The sequence below is a fragment of the Channa argus genome, chromosome 20 (assembly GCF_033026475.1).
Source record: "Channa argus isolate prfri chromosome 20, Channa argus male v1.0, whole genome shotgun sequence".
Taxonomy (NCBI): Eukaryota; Metazoa; Chordata; class Actinopteri; order Anabantiformes; family Channidae; genus Channa; species Channa argus.
Genome location: NC_090216.1, coordinates 10,860,448 through 10,873,997, shown reverse-complemented (window position 1 = coordinate 10,873,997; position 13,550 = coordinate 10,860,448). Strand labels below are relative to the sequence as shown.

The 13,550-nt window shown below is 39.4% G+C and overlaps 1 protein-coding gene across 1 annotated transcript; it reads right to left on the bottom strand.

The window, feature by feature from the left end:
• Positions 1–4,290: 4,290 nt before the first annotated feature.
• Positions 4,291–13,126, bottom strand: kcnh6b (potassium voltage-gated channel, subfamily H (eag-related), member 6b). The gene is made up of 11 exons (XM_067489363.1): positions 12,960–13,126; positions 11,333–11,758; positions 10,722–11,115; positions 10,118–10,317; positions 9,752–10,004; positions 9,468–9,661; positions 9,147–9,255; positions 8,588–8,851; positions 7,889–8,060; positions 7,439–7,643; positions 4,291–7,312 (listed from the first exon to the last, which is right to left on the bottom strand). Exons 1-11 carry the CDS (start codon positions 13,101–13,103, stop codon positions 7,016–7,018), a joined length of 2,658 nt encoding a protein of 885 aa, XP_067345464.1. The 5' UTR covers positions 13,104–13,126; the 3' UTR covers positions 4,291–7,015.
• Positions 13,127–13,550: the final 424 nt, after the last annotated feature.

Genomic DNA, 13,550 nt, shown 5'->3' with positions numbered 1-13,550 from the left:
CAATGGTGCAGTTTCCACCACATAACATTTAAACAGAACTAACTACCATCTAATGCAATTACCAGCGACATATTGTGCTTCATTGCACGGATAAAGATAAAGCCAGTTGATGGCCACATTAAATACTTTAATGTATTTGTTTACACACAAAAGGGCTTAGCTGCTTTCGGTAGGAGAAAGTGTACCTTTTAGTAAGCACTGCTGTCAGCAGAATTCAGGATGTGAGTTGCTTAATGTGTAGCATCCAGACGGGTCATCTCGGATCCAACATACTACAAAAGAGGTGATGCCTTGCAGAAACTAACATTTTTAAGCAATGAGCTGTAAAGTTTCACATATACCCTGTACAGCATCAGAATCCAAAAAACACAACAAGAGGCTGAAAAACTAAATCTATTTTGTTAAATACCTTTATAATGTGTTACAAAAGTATTTAACTGTATGATGGAAAAACTATATTTTTCCATCATACAGTAAATATGTGACCTATGTAACACAGTATGTAAATGATGTTTGTCATGTTAAGTGATCTGCCTGCCTTCATTTACATTTGTGAAAAATTGTACAACCCAGTATAAATGTATTATGGAAAAGAGGTTTTTGAAGTTAAAAATGTTTTTCAAAAGCTTTAAAACTTTTTAATTGTTTCATCAATAAAATTCTTATGTCATTGAAACTACAGAGAAAAAGTTTGAAAAAGGAAGATTGTTAAGCTGCTTGTGGCTTAGTTCTTTTAATTAAAACATTTCTTGCTTTTATATCTCTTAGACTTAAGACTGGACTTAAAATATTCCTTTTATTATGAGTTTTATCGTTAGCGCGGGCTCAGGTGTTTAACCCATCTCTTATGATACCACAGACTAGGTCAGGGCCTTCCTTGGGTTCCTTTAATAGAATTTATTCGACAGGATTCTGGTAAACCTGTGAAAATCCTAAACCTTAAATTATTAAGACCAAACAACTGAGTTGAAAACCTTTATTGTAAATTTGAATTTGTAACACTAACATCTATTCTTAGTGTCAATATCAACATTCAGTTAGTACATAATAAATACACCCAAAACATACATAGTTTAGTTTCCAAAGTGATTTTGTTATTAATAATCATACATTATCAATTAACATACAACAAAACACTGAATAAATGAAATCAGAATGTTGCTATCTATGATCTAATTCTGCATGTAGGGACAACATGTTGTAATAACAGGATAATAGAACTGGAATCGGTAATGTTACTAAGTAGACAAGTTTGTTTCAACATCTACAGATCCTGATTTAGCAAAATGAAGCAGTAGTAAATAATGACTGATGAGATATGACTCAAGACTTTCTACTTTCTACTGCACCAATGCCTGAAACAGGCACATTTCCCAATATTATTTAGGTAAAGTATGGGCATGACAGCAGATCCTAAAGTGGAAGTAATGGTAATTGGAATACCAAAAGTACATGTGAATAATTTGTAATTGGTGATCATGGAGTTTCCAATTGCAAACATTATAACTGCAGGAAGGTAAGAGATGACTGCAATGACCAGGCTGTTGATGAGGGTCTGGATAGCTCTTTGCTTCTGTGGGTGAATGTTTGTTCCACGAGGGGAAGACTTAGTTAATGTATGAAGTATGAAAGAATCACAGATTCCAATTATTACAATCGCTATTATAAATAGCACAACAGGGAACATGCTCCAGTATATTCTGAAAAAAATGCAGAATGTAATCCCATGGGCAATCGTGACAGTCCAAACAATGCCGGCCATCACGACCCTCGGTGTCAGACTTTTCCTCTTGTGGTAGGTGATCGGATGAACCACAGCCAGGTAACAGTCCAGATAGACACAGCCCATCAAGAGGGGTCTCCCACTTTGGTTCAAGGCATAAATACCGTTTCATATCAATTCAAGCGGCCACATCTTCCAGACAAAATAATTTAATAGTCCTGGTGGGATTGAGAGCAGGAAGACAGCATCCATGATGGCAAGATTCAGTATAAAAAAATCATTTGGTGTGATTACACTTCTTCTTCTGTGTATCTTAAACATTTCCACGAGGATACCAACAGATGCAGGAAAACCAAAAGCAAAGCAGAGCGTGGCACAAAAACCCCAAATGTACAAGCCCGCATTACGGTCATTACACAGGTCAAAATTGAAATTCTCCCAGAGAAATCCATGTGTGTCAGAGTTGTTGGAGAGCAGCTTGGAGCGAAGATACATCTCGAGCAGCATCTCTGAGATGAGTAGTGGCTCAACGACCTTCGGGCCAAAGATATATGTTAGAACATGAAAGTTCACAAACATGCACACCTAACAACACTATAACACAAAAATCTCAGAAATTCTAATGTATTTCTGCTTTATTATCTGTAGATTTATTGCACAATTATTATTTTATTCTCTAAATTGGTTGTAAAATAAATATAGAAACATGGTTTACCTTTTAAGAGGTTTTGCAGAGGTTTTTGTGCTGCAGCTTTTCTGTACCTTGTTGTCAACCAGAGTGTCAAACATATTCACTGCTGCTTATGTTTTAGTGAAGACATCATCAAACTAATGACATGGTGTCAGTTGCACGTTTGCTAATCAAATATTTTTTAAAAATGAGCAAAGCCACACGGTCTGAGAGATTTACGGAGACTTATAGTGAGAGACATGATAAATGCCGGGGTTCTCTCTGTTTACTTTGCACTCTCAGTTCATCTCTTCTGGCTTGACAGCAGGTCAGTGCCGTGACAGAGACGTCATTATTTTAAACCTAAAAAAGGCAGCTAAACAGCTAAACTAAAATAGTCAAAAATAATAATCAAATAATCATATTGTATTTATGTTTGTCCATATTAGTCTTTGCTGCACTACTGTTAGTGACATTGTGGAGCTGTCAGCATGGTAACAATTTGCTTTAGTACAGCGCCGTATTAAGCAGATTTAATATTTACAGTATTCACTAATAATGATCTCACTGTTACTAAACACTAGGCAACGGAAAAGATATTGGACACATGTAAATTAAATAGTGGCTCTGAACCTCTTGGGATCAGCAATATGTGTCCAAAATTTTATTCAAACCACTGTCCTCAACATGTGATGCAAATATGCGCAGTGTGTACAATCAACCCAGTGTAATTAGTTTACACACAAATGTATTAGCAGGTGGACTAGGGGTTGTTTATACAAATGTGCTGTCATTGCTGATGAATAATCCAAACACTGCTGACGTTAATCAGAGGTCAAATGAACAATCACATTCACGAGTGGAGGTCTGAAATGAAGCCAAGCAGCAGGCCAACAGGCAGCTCAGAGAAACAAGAGGTAATGTGCTACAGTATGTTGACAATCTGTCGTTCCAGGTTTGGGTTGACATTACCGATGTGTTCATGGTGCATGCAAACATGTCACCCTACTACCTGCAGTACACGTTAGGGTTAAAAGTGTGGGGAGGATCAGGGAAGAATGCATCATCTAAAAGGAATTTAGGGATTAAAAACAGATGAATGCTCCAACTGAAAGCAAACAAACATATGTTGACTTGCACTCCATTCAAGCCAATCCTCATAATTTCTGTGTCAACGCGTGCAACTCTTTACTGAGCGTATCACACAGCTTCTCAGGTAGGGAGCACCTCATCTGTAGTGTTGCCTTCAAATGCTACTGGGAAATTCACTCTTATTGTCTGCTGTGGGGATAAAAATCACATACAATAACAGAATATGTCTCTATTGGATAGTTAAGGAAGTGTCATAGCACTAATGAAAGAAATTGATATAAAAATATGTTAATCGTGACTTATTAACCACCAATTTTAAATAGTGGCTATTTTACTGTAAGACAAAGTAATAATAGGCCATAGACAGTACAACTGTTAATATCTATTAGCTGTTTGTAACTATATTTTATTACTCTTTCATAAAGTTCAGTATCAATGCCCCCTTTTTTCTTTAAGAATAACTTTATTTTAATAACTTAATTAACTTGTTAATTTGTATGATGATTGCATCATTCCTCTAATGTCATTAAGGCCGCACCAGCAGATATCCACACAAATGTGGATATATTAATTATTTTAGACATCTGAAATTAGCATTATGAGTAGTAACAACTGCATTGTAGATATCTCTAAATAGTAGTTTTTCCTAGTGTACATTACATTATAGATACAACCCCAATTCCCAAAAAGTTGGGAAGATGTGTAAAACATAAATAAAAACAGAATGCAATGATTTGCAAATCTCATCAAACCATATTTTATTTACAATAGAACATAAACAACATATCAGATGTTGAAACTGAGGCATTTTACAATTTCATGGAAAATATCGGCTCATTTTGAATTTGATGGCAGCAACACATCTCACAAGAGCTGGAAGGGTGATGTTTACTATTGTGTAGCATCCCCTCTTCTTTTAACTACTGTCTGTAAACATCTGGGTAGTGAGTAGACCGGTTTGGATATGACAATTTACTGCCAGGTTATGTTGAGATGCAGCTTAAGGAGATAAATGTTATGAAATAATGGATCAAACCTGTTTTATTGAACATTCAAGCCTAACAAAATTGTACTGATCCTACATTTTTGCAGCGCTAACATTTAGCACCAGAGGGAGCCACACATTCACTGTGTCACTGAATGCATCATGAGATACTGGGAAGAGACTGGTCTCAGAGTTTTCAGTGAGATTTTCTTTTATCAAACCCATTTTATTTTATTTAAAGTTTGTTATCAAGTCCGATGAAGTAAAGGTACACTCCCCCGTCTAAAATAAAGACTCGTAAACTAAATGACAGTTTTTCAAAAATCATACATCATACAATTAAGTTTGATTGGGGGACTAAGTGTTTAGACCATCTTTTAGTGACACAATTGACCATTAGATGATTCTGGTTGTGATGGCAACATTAACTGAACCCAGCAGTTGGGTGGGTGATGGGTTTTCAGGGAATTTCTCAGATCAGCACATTCAGAGCAGGGTGACAGAGCTTGCAATCACTTCCAAAATTTAGTTTAATTATTACTTAAAAGCTGCTCAATATTTTGTGTTGCTCCAGCAGGTCTTTACTTACATGCTGTTACAAGCACAAGTCCATGTGTTTTGTTAATGTATTTCTCCTGGTGACACAAAGAAACCTTGGCTGACAAATAGTCAGGCAAGCAGCAAGTGGAAGTAACATTATATTTTTCCTGTATTTAAAAAAAAAAAAGAAAAACCAAAAAAACGATTTAAATGAAACCTACTCCCTGCATAGGAAAGAAACCCCAGGCCCTAATCTGGGACATCCAGCAGATGCTGTGGGCCATTGAGGACCTATCCTGGCCTACACAGCTGAGGGAGAGATCAATAATGTCCAGCCTACACCCAGCTAGACTGGGTCCCTATCTGCTACAAAAACTGCCAGATATAAAGAAACAGGTCATAAAACAACTCAAAAATATTGTAAGGGGGATTTACAAACTGATGGGACTTAAGTTACGGAACCTCTGTGTTGATGAAGGATAAAGTTACGTATTTGCTTGTATTCGATTTGTGTTGATACAGATGATGTGTGTGAGAACAAAAGTACGTTGCTGCTTCACTTTGTGATATAATACTGTAGCAAGATGTCCTGCATCTGAAATCTTCAAGGATCACTGAAACAAATATGAAACCAAGCCTCAAGAAATGGCCTCAAAATCAGTCATATACAGACACATTATGGTTTATGAGCCTTCAAGCTTTCAGCATGTTGCCTATTCTACAAATAGGCGGATTATGTGTTTTTTTACATGCTGCTGAGTGCTTTTGGTTTTGTAGTTCAAGTCCTTACAAAAACTTTCCATATTCAGCTGACAAGCAGCAAAAATGCAGTTTAGCCATATTTACAACAAAAATACAAATTTATATCATTTGTAAATAAGAAAAACATCTGTTGAGACACTGGCCATAGACTTCTGTGTTATTTCTGCATCAGTTATTTTATTCACAATTTAATGGATGTGCTTTTATATAAAAAAAAAAAGAATATCAACGCATCTAGATAATTAGTGTATGTTTCCTAAAGGAATGTTTGACATTGTGAGAAACGCCCTCATTTTTCTGTTTCTAAAAATTAGATGACTTTTCTGCAGTTTGATGAATTGTAGTGTCAAATTCATCAAACTGCAGTTTAGATTAGATTCAGACTAGATACAGAAGAAACAGATAGTTGCTTCAGTATGTATTTATACCCTGTAACAACATTAGAGGTGTGAATGATTTGTTCAACTGCTCAGTTTTAGATTTTAGAAATTTTTCAACCATTTCATTTTTCCATTGAGGGATATTGTGTGAATATTGATGATGAATAATTGCATTTGTCCCATTTGAAAATAAATAATAAATGCAACCGAATAAATTAGCAAAAAGTGGCGGGGTATGAATACTTGTTGAAGCAAAATTATACAAGGGGGTTCTCTGCTGGGCAATCGCTGCATTCTTGCACTGTTGGCAAAGCGGGCAAACAGGGTGTTCACACCAGATAATTATCCTGCATTTGACTATTTTGATGTGTTACATATTACTTGGCAATTCAATAAAAAAAGATCAACAGCTTTCGGCTTGTCCCTTCGGTGGTCACCGCAGCGGAACATGTTCTGGACATTGATTTGGCATGATTTTCTATGCAGAAATCAAATTGCGGAACATGTGCAGCTGTGGTAACCCCTGAAGGGACAAGCTGAAAGCTCTTGATTATTAGCAACTCGAATTCCAAGTTGAAACTAGATTCAAATGTAGTTCCTTTAAAGTTGGCTAAAGGGACAGTAAAAGTGAGGGAATTACTTAGCATTAAAAGGGATAAGAGGTAAACCTTTCAGGCTACGGATAGATTGGGACTGAAACACGACTAAACAAAAAACTGCATTGTAAATTTAGCAGTTCTCCTTAAGAAAAAAGATAACTGTGTTGCATTTTCCACTGACTATCTGTAATCCTGTTCCTTGAACTTGTCATATGGCACTTTCAAAGTCACACTGGTTGCTACCAACACTATTAAAAAAGGTCTTCAGATGACAGGCAGCACAGGGTCGGAGAGGTGTTTCTGGATCTCAGCCAGCCCTGAGGTGATGTGCAGGTTTCCGGGCAGAGAGGGGTAGCGGAGGCTCCCGCACAGCCTTTGGTTCTCCATAAGGGAGGATTTGACTGTTGGCTGGGGGAGCTGCGGAGTCAAGCCAGTGTGGGTCTCAGTTTCAGGGGTGACAGTCATAAACATGGTGTCGTCTGATGCCACAGTCACGTGGATACCGCTGGACAGTGACTCCTGGGACTTCTTAGTGAATTTAAGGTCAGTTTGGGTGGAGCTCTAGAGTAAAGACATGACATACGTTTTTTGATTCTTGAGTAAAAGGCTACAACCGACTCGGTTAGAAACCAACAGTATGTTGAAATTCACTATGCCATTATTATGTTGTTTGGTATTATTCTCTACCTGTGTGGGTGTCCGACTGTCCATCTCTAAGGGGGAAATGGGATACATGCTGTGCAGGACGGGTGTCCCAGTCCCATACAAGCTAGGTGAGTCAGTAGGAAGTGTACTAGATGATACGGTGCTGTATGCGGGAGGTACAGGAGCAATCTGCCTCTGGAGAAGCTGGAGAATAACATTGATGTCGGCAGTCATCCGACTCTCTAGTCTGGGAATTAACAGCAAAAACAAGACGTTTTAATTACTGTACAATTTCCATAGGGTAACAAAGCAAATTAGCGACACCATTTTACAATTTTGACATAGCCCTCAAAGGGCTGCTCGAAGATTGCAGTTTCATTTACAATGAAGAGAGGATCGTTCCAAAGAAAAAACTTAAACTTAAAAAATAATGTTAAGAGGTTAAGAGTGAGAAAAGAAAAGTTTAAAAACAAATGACTGTTGTAAATTCACCTGTTGAGCTGTGAATGTAAAACCTCGAGTCGGGACTCCAGCTCACTGGGTCGATCTTCTGTAAATGGCGGGGGGTGGTATGAGTTGCGAACAGAGGAAGATCGCCATTCGTGACAGGAAAACTGTCTGTCCGGCCAATATCTATACATTCCAGGCACATTCAAACATGAAGCTGAGAAAAGATAAACAAGTCAAGTTACTGGAAAGTTTGCCCATTTTAGCATGATTAGTGACGTCTAAACACCCAAGATAAACACAATATATTAAAGGCAACTTAAAGATTTTTGGACACTAGAGGCCCTGTATAGTCATGTTTTGACTAAAGAAGGCATTTATGGACAGTTTACATGCTTATTTAGACTATGAGGCACTCAGTTACATTTTCTTTGAGGAGGCATTGCCTGTTAATGATCTCTCCTTTATTCGTTCTTTGACACAGCTGTGTGTTCCTGTCTGCAGCCTTTTGTTACGAACACGTGCAGCTGGAGAAAGACCATGAGAAACCTTGCTGTGCCTGTACATGGCAGAAAAATCAGCACACTCCGACCAGGTTTCTTTCTGTTCACATGACACTTAAGAAATCAGCTTTCCCAAGAAAGCGCACATAAACACACGATGATTACCGGAGCTACAACACAAGTAAAAAAAAAAAAAAAAAAAAAACTGATACTGACAATTAAGAATCATATATCCATCTACCTTGCTGGCCTCTGTCCGACACTGCTTCCCTCCCCACTGAGGCACCGTTTGTGGGTAGCAGCTGCACTACAGAGGGGGAGTAGTCCCGCCTGGGATCCTCTGGAGGATAAAACTCCACTTTTGCAGCATGAGGCTTAGTCAGGTCCTCACTGGACTGGGAGCATGGGGATTCACAGCTACAGTGGTCATTCCAATGTGCCTCAGGAGGTGAATGCCGATGATGGAAGGAATGAAGGGGGTACGAGTCTTCATGATCTATTCCGTCTGACACAGTTAACAATTTTAGCCACTAGATTACAAAAATTTACCTTTAAATTTACCTTCTACCTTTAAATCCTATTTAGTGTGTCAATATGGGTGGAGACAACAAAAAGAAGGCAATTACAACACCCTGATAACATGCTCAAATACAGTGAGCTTTTTCCTTATAGTTGACTCTTTGGTTGACTTTTCCTCATCTGTCCTCATTTATCAAAAGATACGCTTGTGCACAAGAAAACTTACAGTATGTCACAAATCAATTACATAAGTATTGCAGCGGCTTTCCACCACATCTCACCTGGCCTAATTCTGCAGTCCAGGGAATGAATCCTGTGCCTCAGCTTGTGCCGATATCCACAGTCATCAACAGAATCATCTGTTGGTATTATTGGCGGTGCTTGATCAGCCTAATGACCACAGAAAAAAATACATTTAAATATAAAAACGCCTTGTTAAAAGCTATATAAATGCATACAATTTGGCTTAATTGCTAATAGTACTGCCTTTAAAGGAAAACTCGGTCTACTGGGAACACAGCTGAGAATTAAATGCCCCTTTAACCTCTTAACATATCTTACTATCTCAAAAGATTTCTCTTTATAACCAGCTGCCAACATACATCTCTAAGGTCAAACGTTATCTCAAGGTTCCTCCAGAAGGTGTCCGCAAAGCTGGGGTAGATATCCAGGACCTCCAGCAGGTCATCCCTTAGGATACGATGCAGGTCACAGTAGGTAATAGTAAGTACATCTGAACTGGACTTCCCTGTCTCGTCATACAGGTGGATATATTCACCGAATATGTCATTCTTTTCTGCAAGAACAAGAATATTTGAGTACATTCTGTTTTTCAAGTATGGATTTTGAGCATTATAAGACCTCACAGCATGATGAGATGTTTCACCTAATATGGCTACGACCACGTCATCCCTGATGACGTGGATGGATCCACGAGCAATAAAGAAGAGAGAGTCCAGGATGTCTCCATAGTGGATCAGAGTATCTCCTGGGGGAGCATGGACTGTCTTGAACCTCACTGCCAATGCCCGCAGACAGGCTTGACTGCCTCCACGGAAGGCTTTGCAGTTCTGCAGCAGTGAACGGTTCAAGTGCAAACAGATGTCTGCCTGCAAAGACTCTGGAAATCCCTTTAACACCTTAATATGACACGACAAAGCCATCGAAAATCAGTGTCGAGATGCAAATTAGGGACAGTAAACAACCAGGAGACATTACAAGGGTACGTTTGTCACCTTTTTCATTTACTTACAGCATTCATGTCAATGCCATTTGTGTAGGACCAGGCATGCTGAAAATACTCCTCCAGTCTCTGTCGAAGGCCACCTGGGATTTGGTGGAAACGAATAAACTCTTTAACTCGCAGCATCTGGGTGTGGTAGCGAGTTGTACCAGTGTACAGCCTCTGGATGATGGCAGACACATTCCCAAATATGCTGGCATACATGAGAGCTGAGGTGAAGACAAAAAAAGGTCACAGAGATCACAATAAGACTTGAGTGTCTCTGTCATTACAGTATTTGTTGAAAATGCTAAATAGGAGAAAAGAATACAGGCAGAGGTCATGTTCTGTATATTAAGGGACTATCGGAAAATTATTGGGGAGGGACGCCTCTGAAAAAGAGGGGGTTTGTCTGACTTTTTTCTGAGAGCATGTGAGCGTTTACCACAATTAGTAAATGGTAAGTTTATAACATACCAATGGGCTGAGGGTATTAAAGAGTTTTTCAAAGAACAGAATTAGAATAAAATATCAATAATGATGTGAGTGGACTTGCTTTTATAATAGTGAAACACAAGATTCGTCCTCACAACCCAAATTTTCATACAGTCCCTAACAATGCCATTCAACTCACAGCCAATGACCATGACGCAGATGGAGAAGATCTTCTCTGAGTTGGTGTTGGGAGAAACATTGCCGAAGCCAACACTAGTCAAACTGCTCAAGGTGAAGTACAGAGCAGTGACGTACTTGTCTTTGACAGATGGACCGGAGCTGGAGTCACTGTCATTGTATGCCTTTCCTAGTTGTTCAGCCAAGTTGTCCAGCCAACCCGTCTCTGTGTATGGCCTCTCTACATACCCAATGGCATACCAAATGCAAGCTAGCCAATGGGCAATGAGCACAAAGGTGCACATGAGTAAGAATAGGACAGCAGCCCCATACTCAGAATATCGGTCCAGTTTTCTTGCCACGCGGACCAATCGCAGCAAACGAGCCGTTTTTAGCAGGCTTGTTAACGTTGCCATCTTTGGTATCCATTAACAGGAAGGAATAAAAGGTTAAGCAGAGAAATGGGCACACAGTAATAAAAATACTTTTACAAGTTTAGGCCTTTGAGTACATTACAAATACAGTATGTCCACAAATTACTCTTAAAAAAACTTTTGAATCAGTACAAAAATGTGAACTCGGGTTTCTTTGTCAAACTTTATACAGTAAAATTTAAAAAGAAGTTTTTTTTACCTCGTCAGAGCCAGATCTGAAAATAAGAAGGTCAAAAGGGATCGCTGCAAACAGATCAATAGGGAACCAGCCTTTGACATAGTGCTTGGCTATGCGGCTCGGCTGCGTGACCACCTTGTCGTTCTGGTCTACGTATGTTGTCCGAAGGTTGATGACTATATCCACAATAAACAGCACATCCACCAGAAGGTCCACCACATTCAGAGGGTTACATGTGTAGCCACAACTCCTTTGATGTAAATCCCTGTGCTCATCCAAGAGGAAGGCAGCTGAGTAAGGAGTGAAAACAGCTGTGTAGAGGACTAGGAGGAGAATTATCCAGTCCCAAAACGCCTTGAAGGGGCTGTAGTGAAGCAAGATCCACCATGCTGTCTCTGGCACCTGGAGTTTGTATTCAGGTAGTACATCAGACTCCAAAGAAAGTACCTGAGCATAAAGAATGCCTCAGTATGCAATGATTCTCATATGTGAACACTTATCCTCTATCCATAGGGAAAAACCAACTTTTAAAGTGTACTAATGTGCAATTTTAATGCGTTTTGGTGGAACATTTCTTTAGAGGGTAAACAATATTGCATTCATCAATCATAATGCTGTAGCTATTCTCACTTTAACGCAGGTCTCATCTTTTGCATTGAACCAAAACATTAAAACGTACAGCAACGTTTTCACTTTTCACTTTTTCACCCATTTGCTCAAATAAGCAACAAACCTTTCTAGATGACATACTGTCCTGACCAAGTTCTTGGTGGAGGCTGCTCGCTCTGGTTTTGCGACCTTGTACGTCCAACAAATCCTTGCCCATCCTGTCATTGGTGACTCTCAGCAGACAAGACTCGAGTATAGATTACATCCAGACTGTTTTCTAGCTAGCTAAGAAAGACTTCTATGGCAAAGCTTAACCACCGTGTGTTATAATCAACCAGACAAGAGCTGACTAAGTGCAGGATGCTAGAGGGCCAGAGGGCTGTAATGATCAGTTGGGCGTTACATACAGCTGAGTTCATGTGCTGCCACAGTCCTCTTGTTCTCTGTAGCCCAATTTCAAATTAATATTCGCCACCCTGTTGAATCTTAGTGACCTTTCACATATAGATCTTTCAGGAATATATACGTACAGTTGATAGTTAAACAGTAGTATAGATAGGTAGGCAATCAGACTGACAGGCCGAGATCAACAAGTAACCTCGTTCAGCAAGGTCACGGGTCATTGCAAACCCTTCCCCTGCATTTATTTTACACACCATCCCACAGGAGCAGTGATGCAGAATGTTGAGCCCCAGGGCTGCATCAGTAACAACACTAGGTCAATCTAACTTTTCTGTTCACACCCAGGAGGAAAGGATCCAGCCATTAAACCCCCTACTGATTTTTCCACTGGCAAGTTAATTAACAAATGTTTCATCATGGCAATGTTCTGGAAGCCTTTTCTATTACTTAGAAATCTAAATAAGATGACTGTTAGGCCTTTATTGACTGAACTTGGCAAGTCTTGAATGCATCATGGGGCATTCCAGTCACAGCATTTCAATTGAAATTTTATGTTGAAAGTTAATTCATTGAGAACTTCACACTTCCTGCCTCTAACACATCCAGACCCAATTTGAGTTTCCCTGCCCTCTCGTACCTGTGTGACTTTTTCTGTAACGTTCTGTGAGCGGTCCTTCACCTTGGAGGGGCTAAGTAGCTCCATCTTGGGAGTTGGAGATGAGCGGCATTCAGGGCCCCTGCTGGCTGTTCCCCCACTTTTCAAAAACTCTGAGTCGGACATGGAGCTGTGGCGGCCTACAGGTGAGCAGAACATGCCTTTTTTAAACTATATTGAGGCCAGTGAAACCCTAAACCAACTGTGGTTTTTCTTTTTTCTTCTTATTTTGTACTTGACTCACAATACAGTACAATTTTTGATTTAGTATCATTGTTAGCTACAGTAGTCATGATAGTTTCTTTGCCATTTCTTTACTCTGTAGCTCCTTAAATTCACGTAAAATAAAACTTGCCTGTGAGAATCTCATAATGATGCACCGAACTCCTCGGTGACGTTACCCTGCACCTCGCTAAACAAACGGCTCCCTGATCAGATTTCCCAGAATGCCTATTTAGTTGTGCCCCGCCCTTAAACACTGCAAAGTCTCAATATTTCACAAAGTGTTACTGCACACAGACGGCTTCAGTTACATTGTTAAAAAAATATGGTCTCAGCTGGTTAAAACTCCAG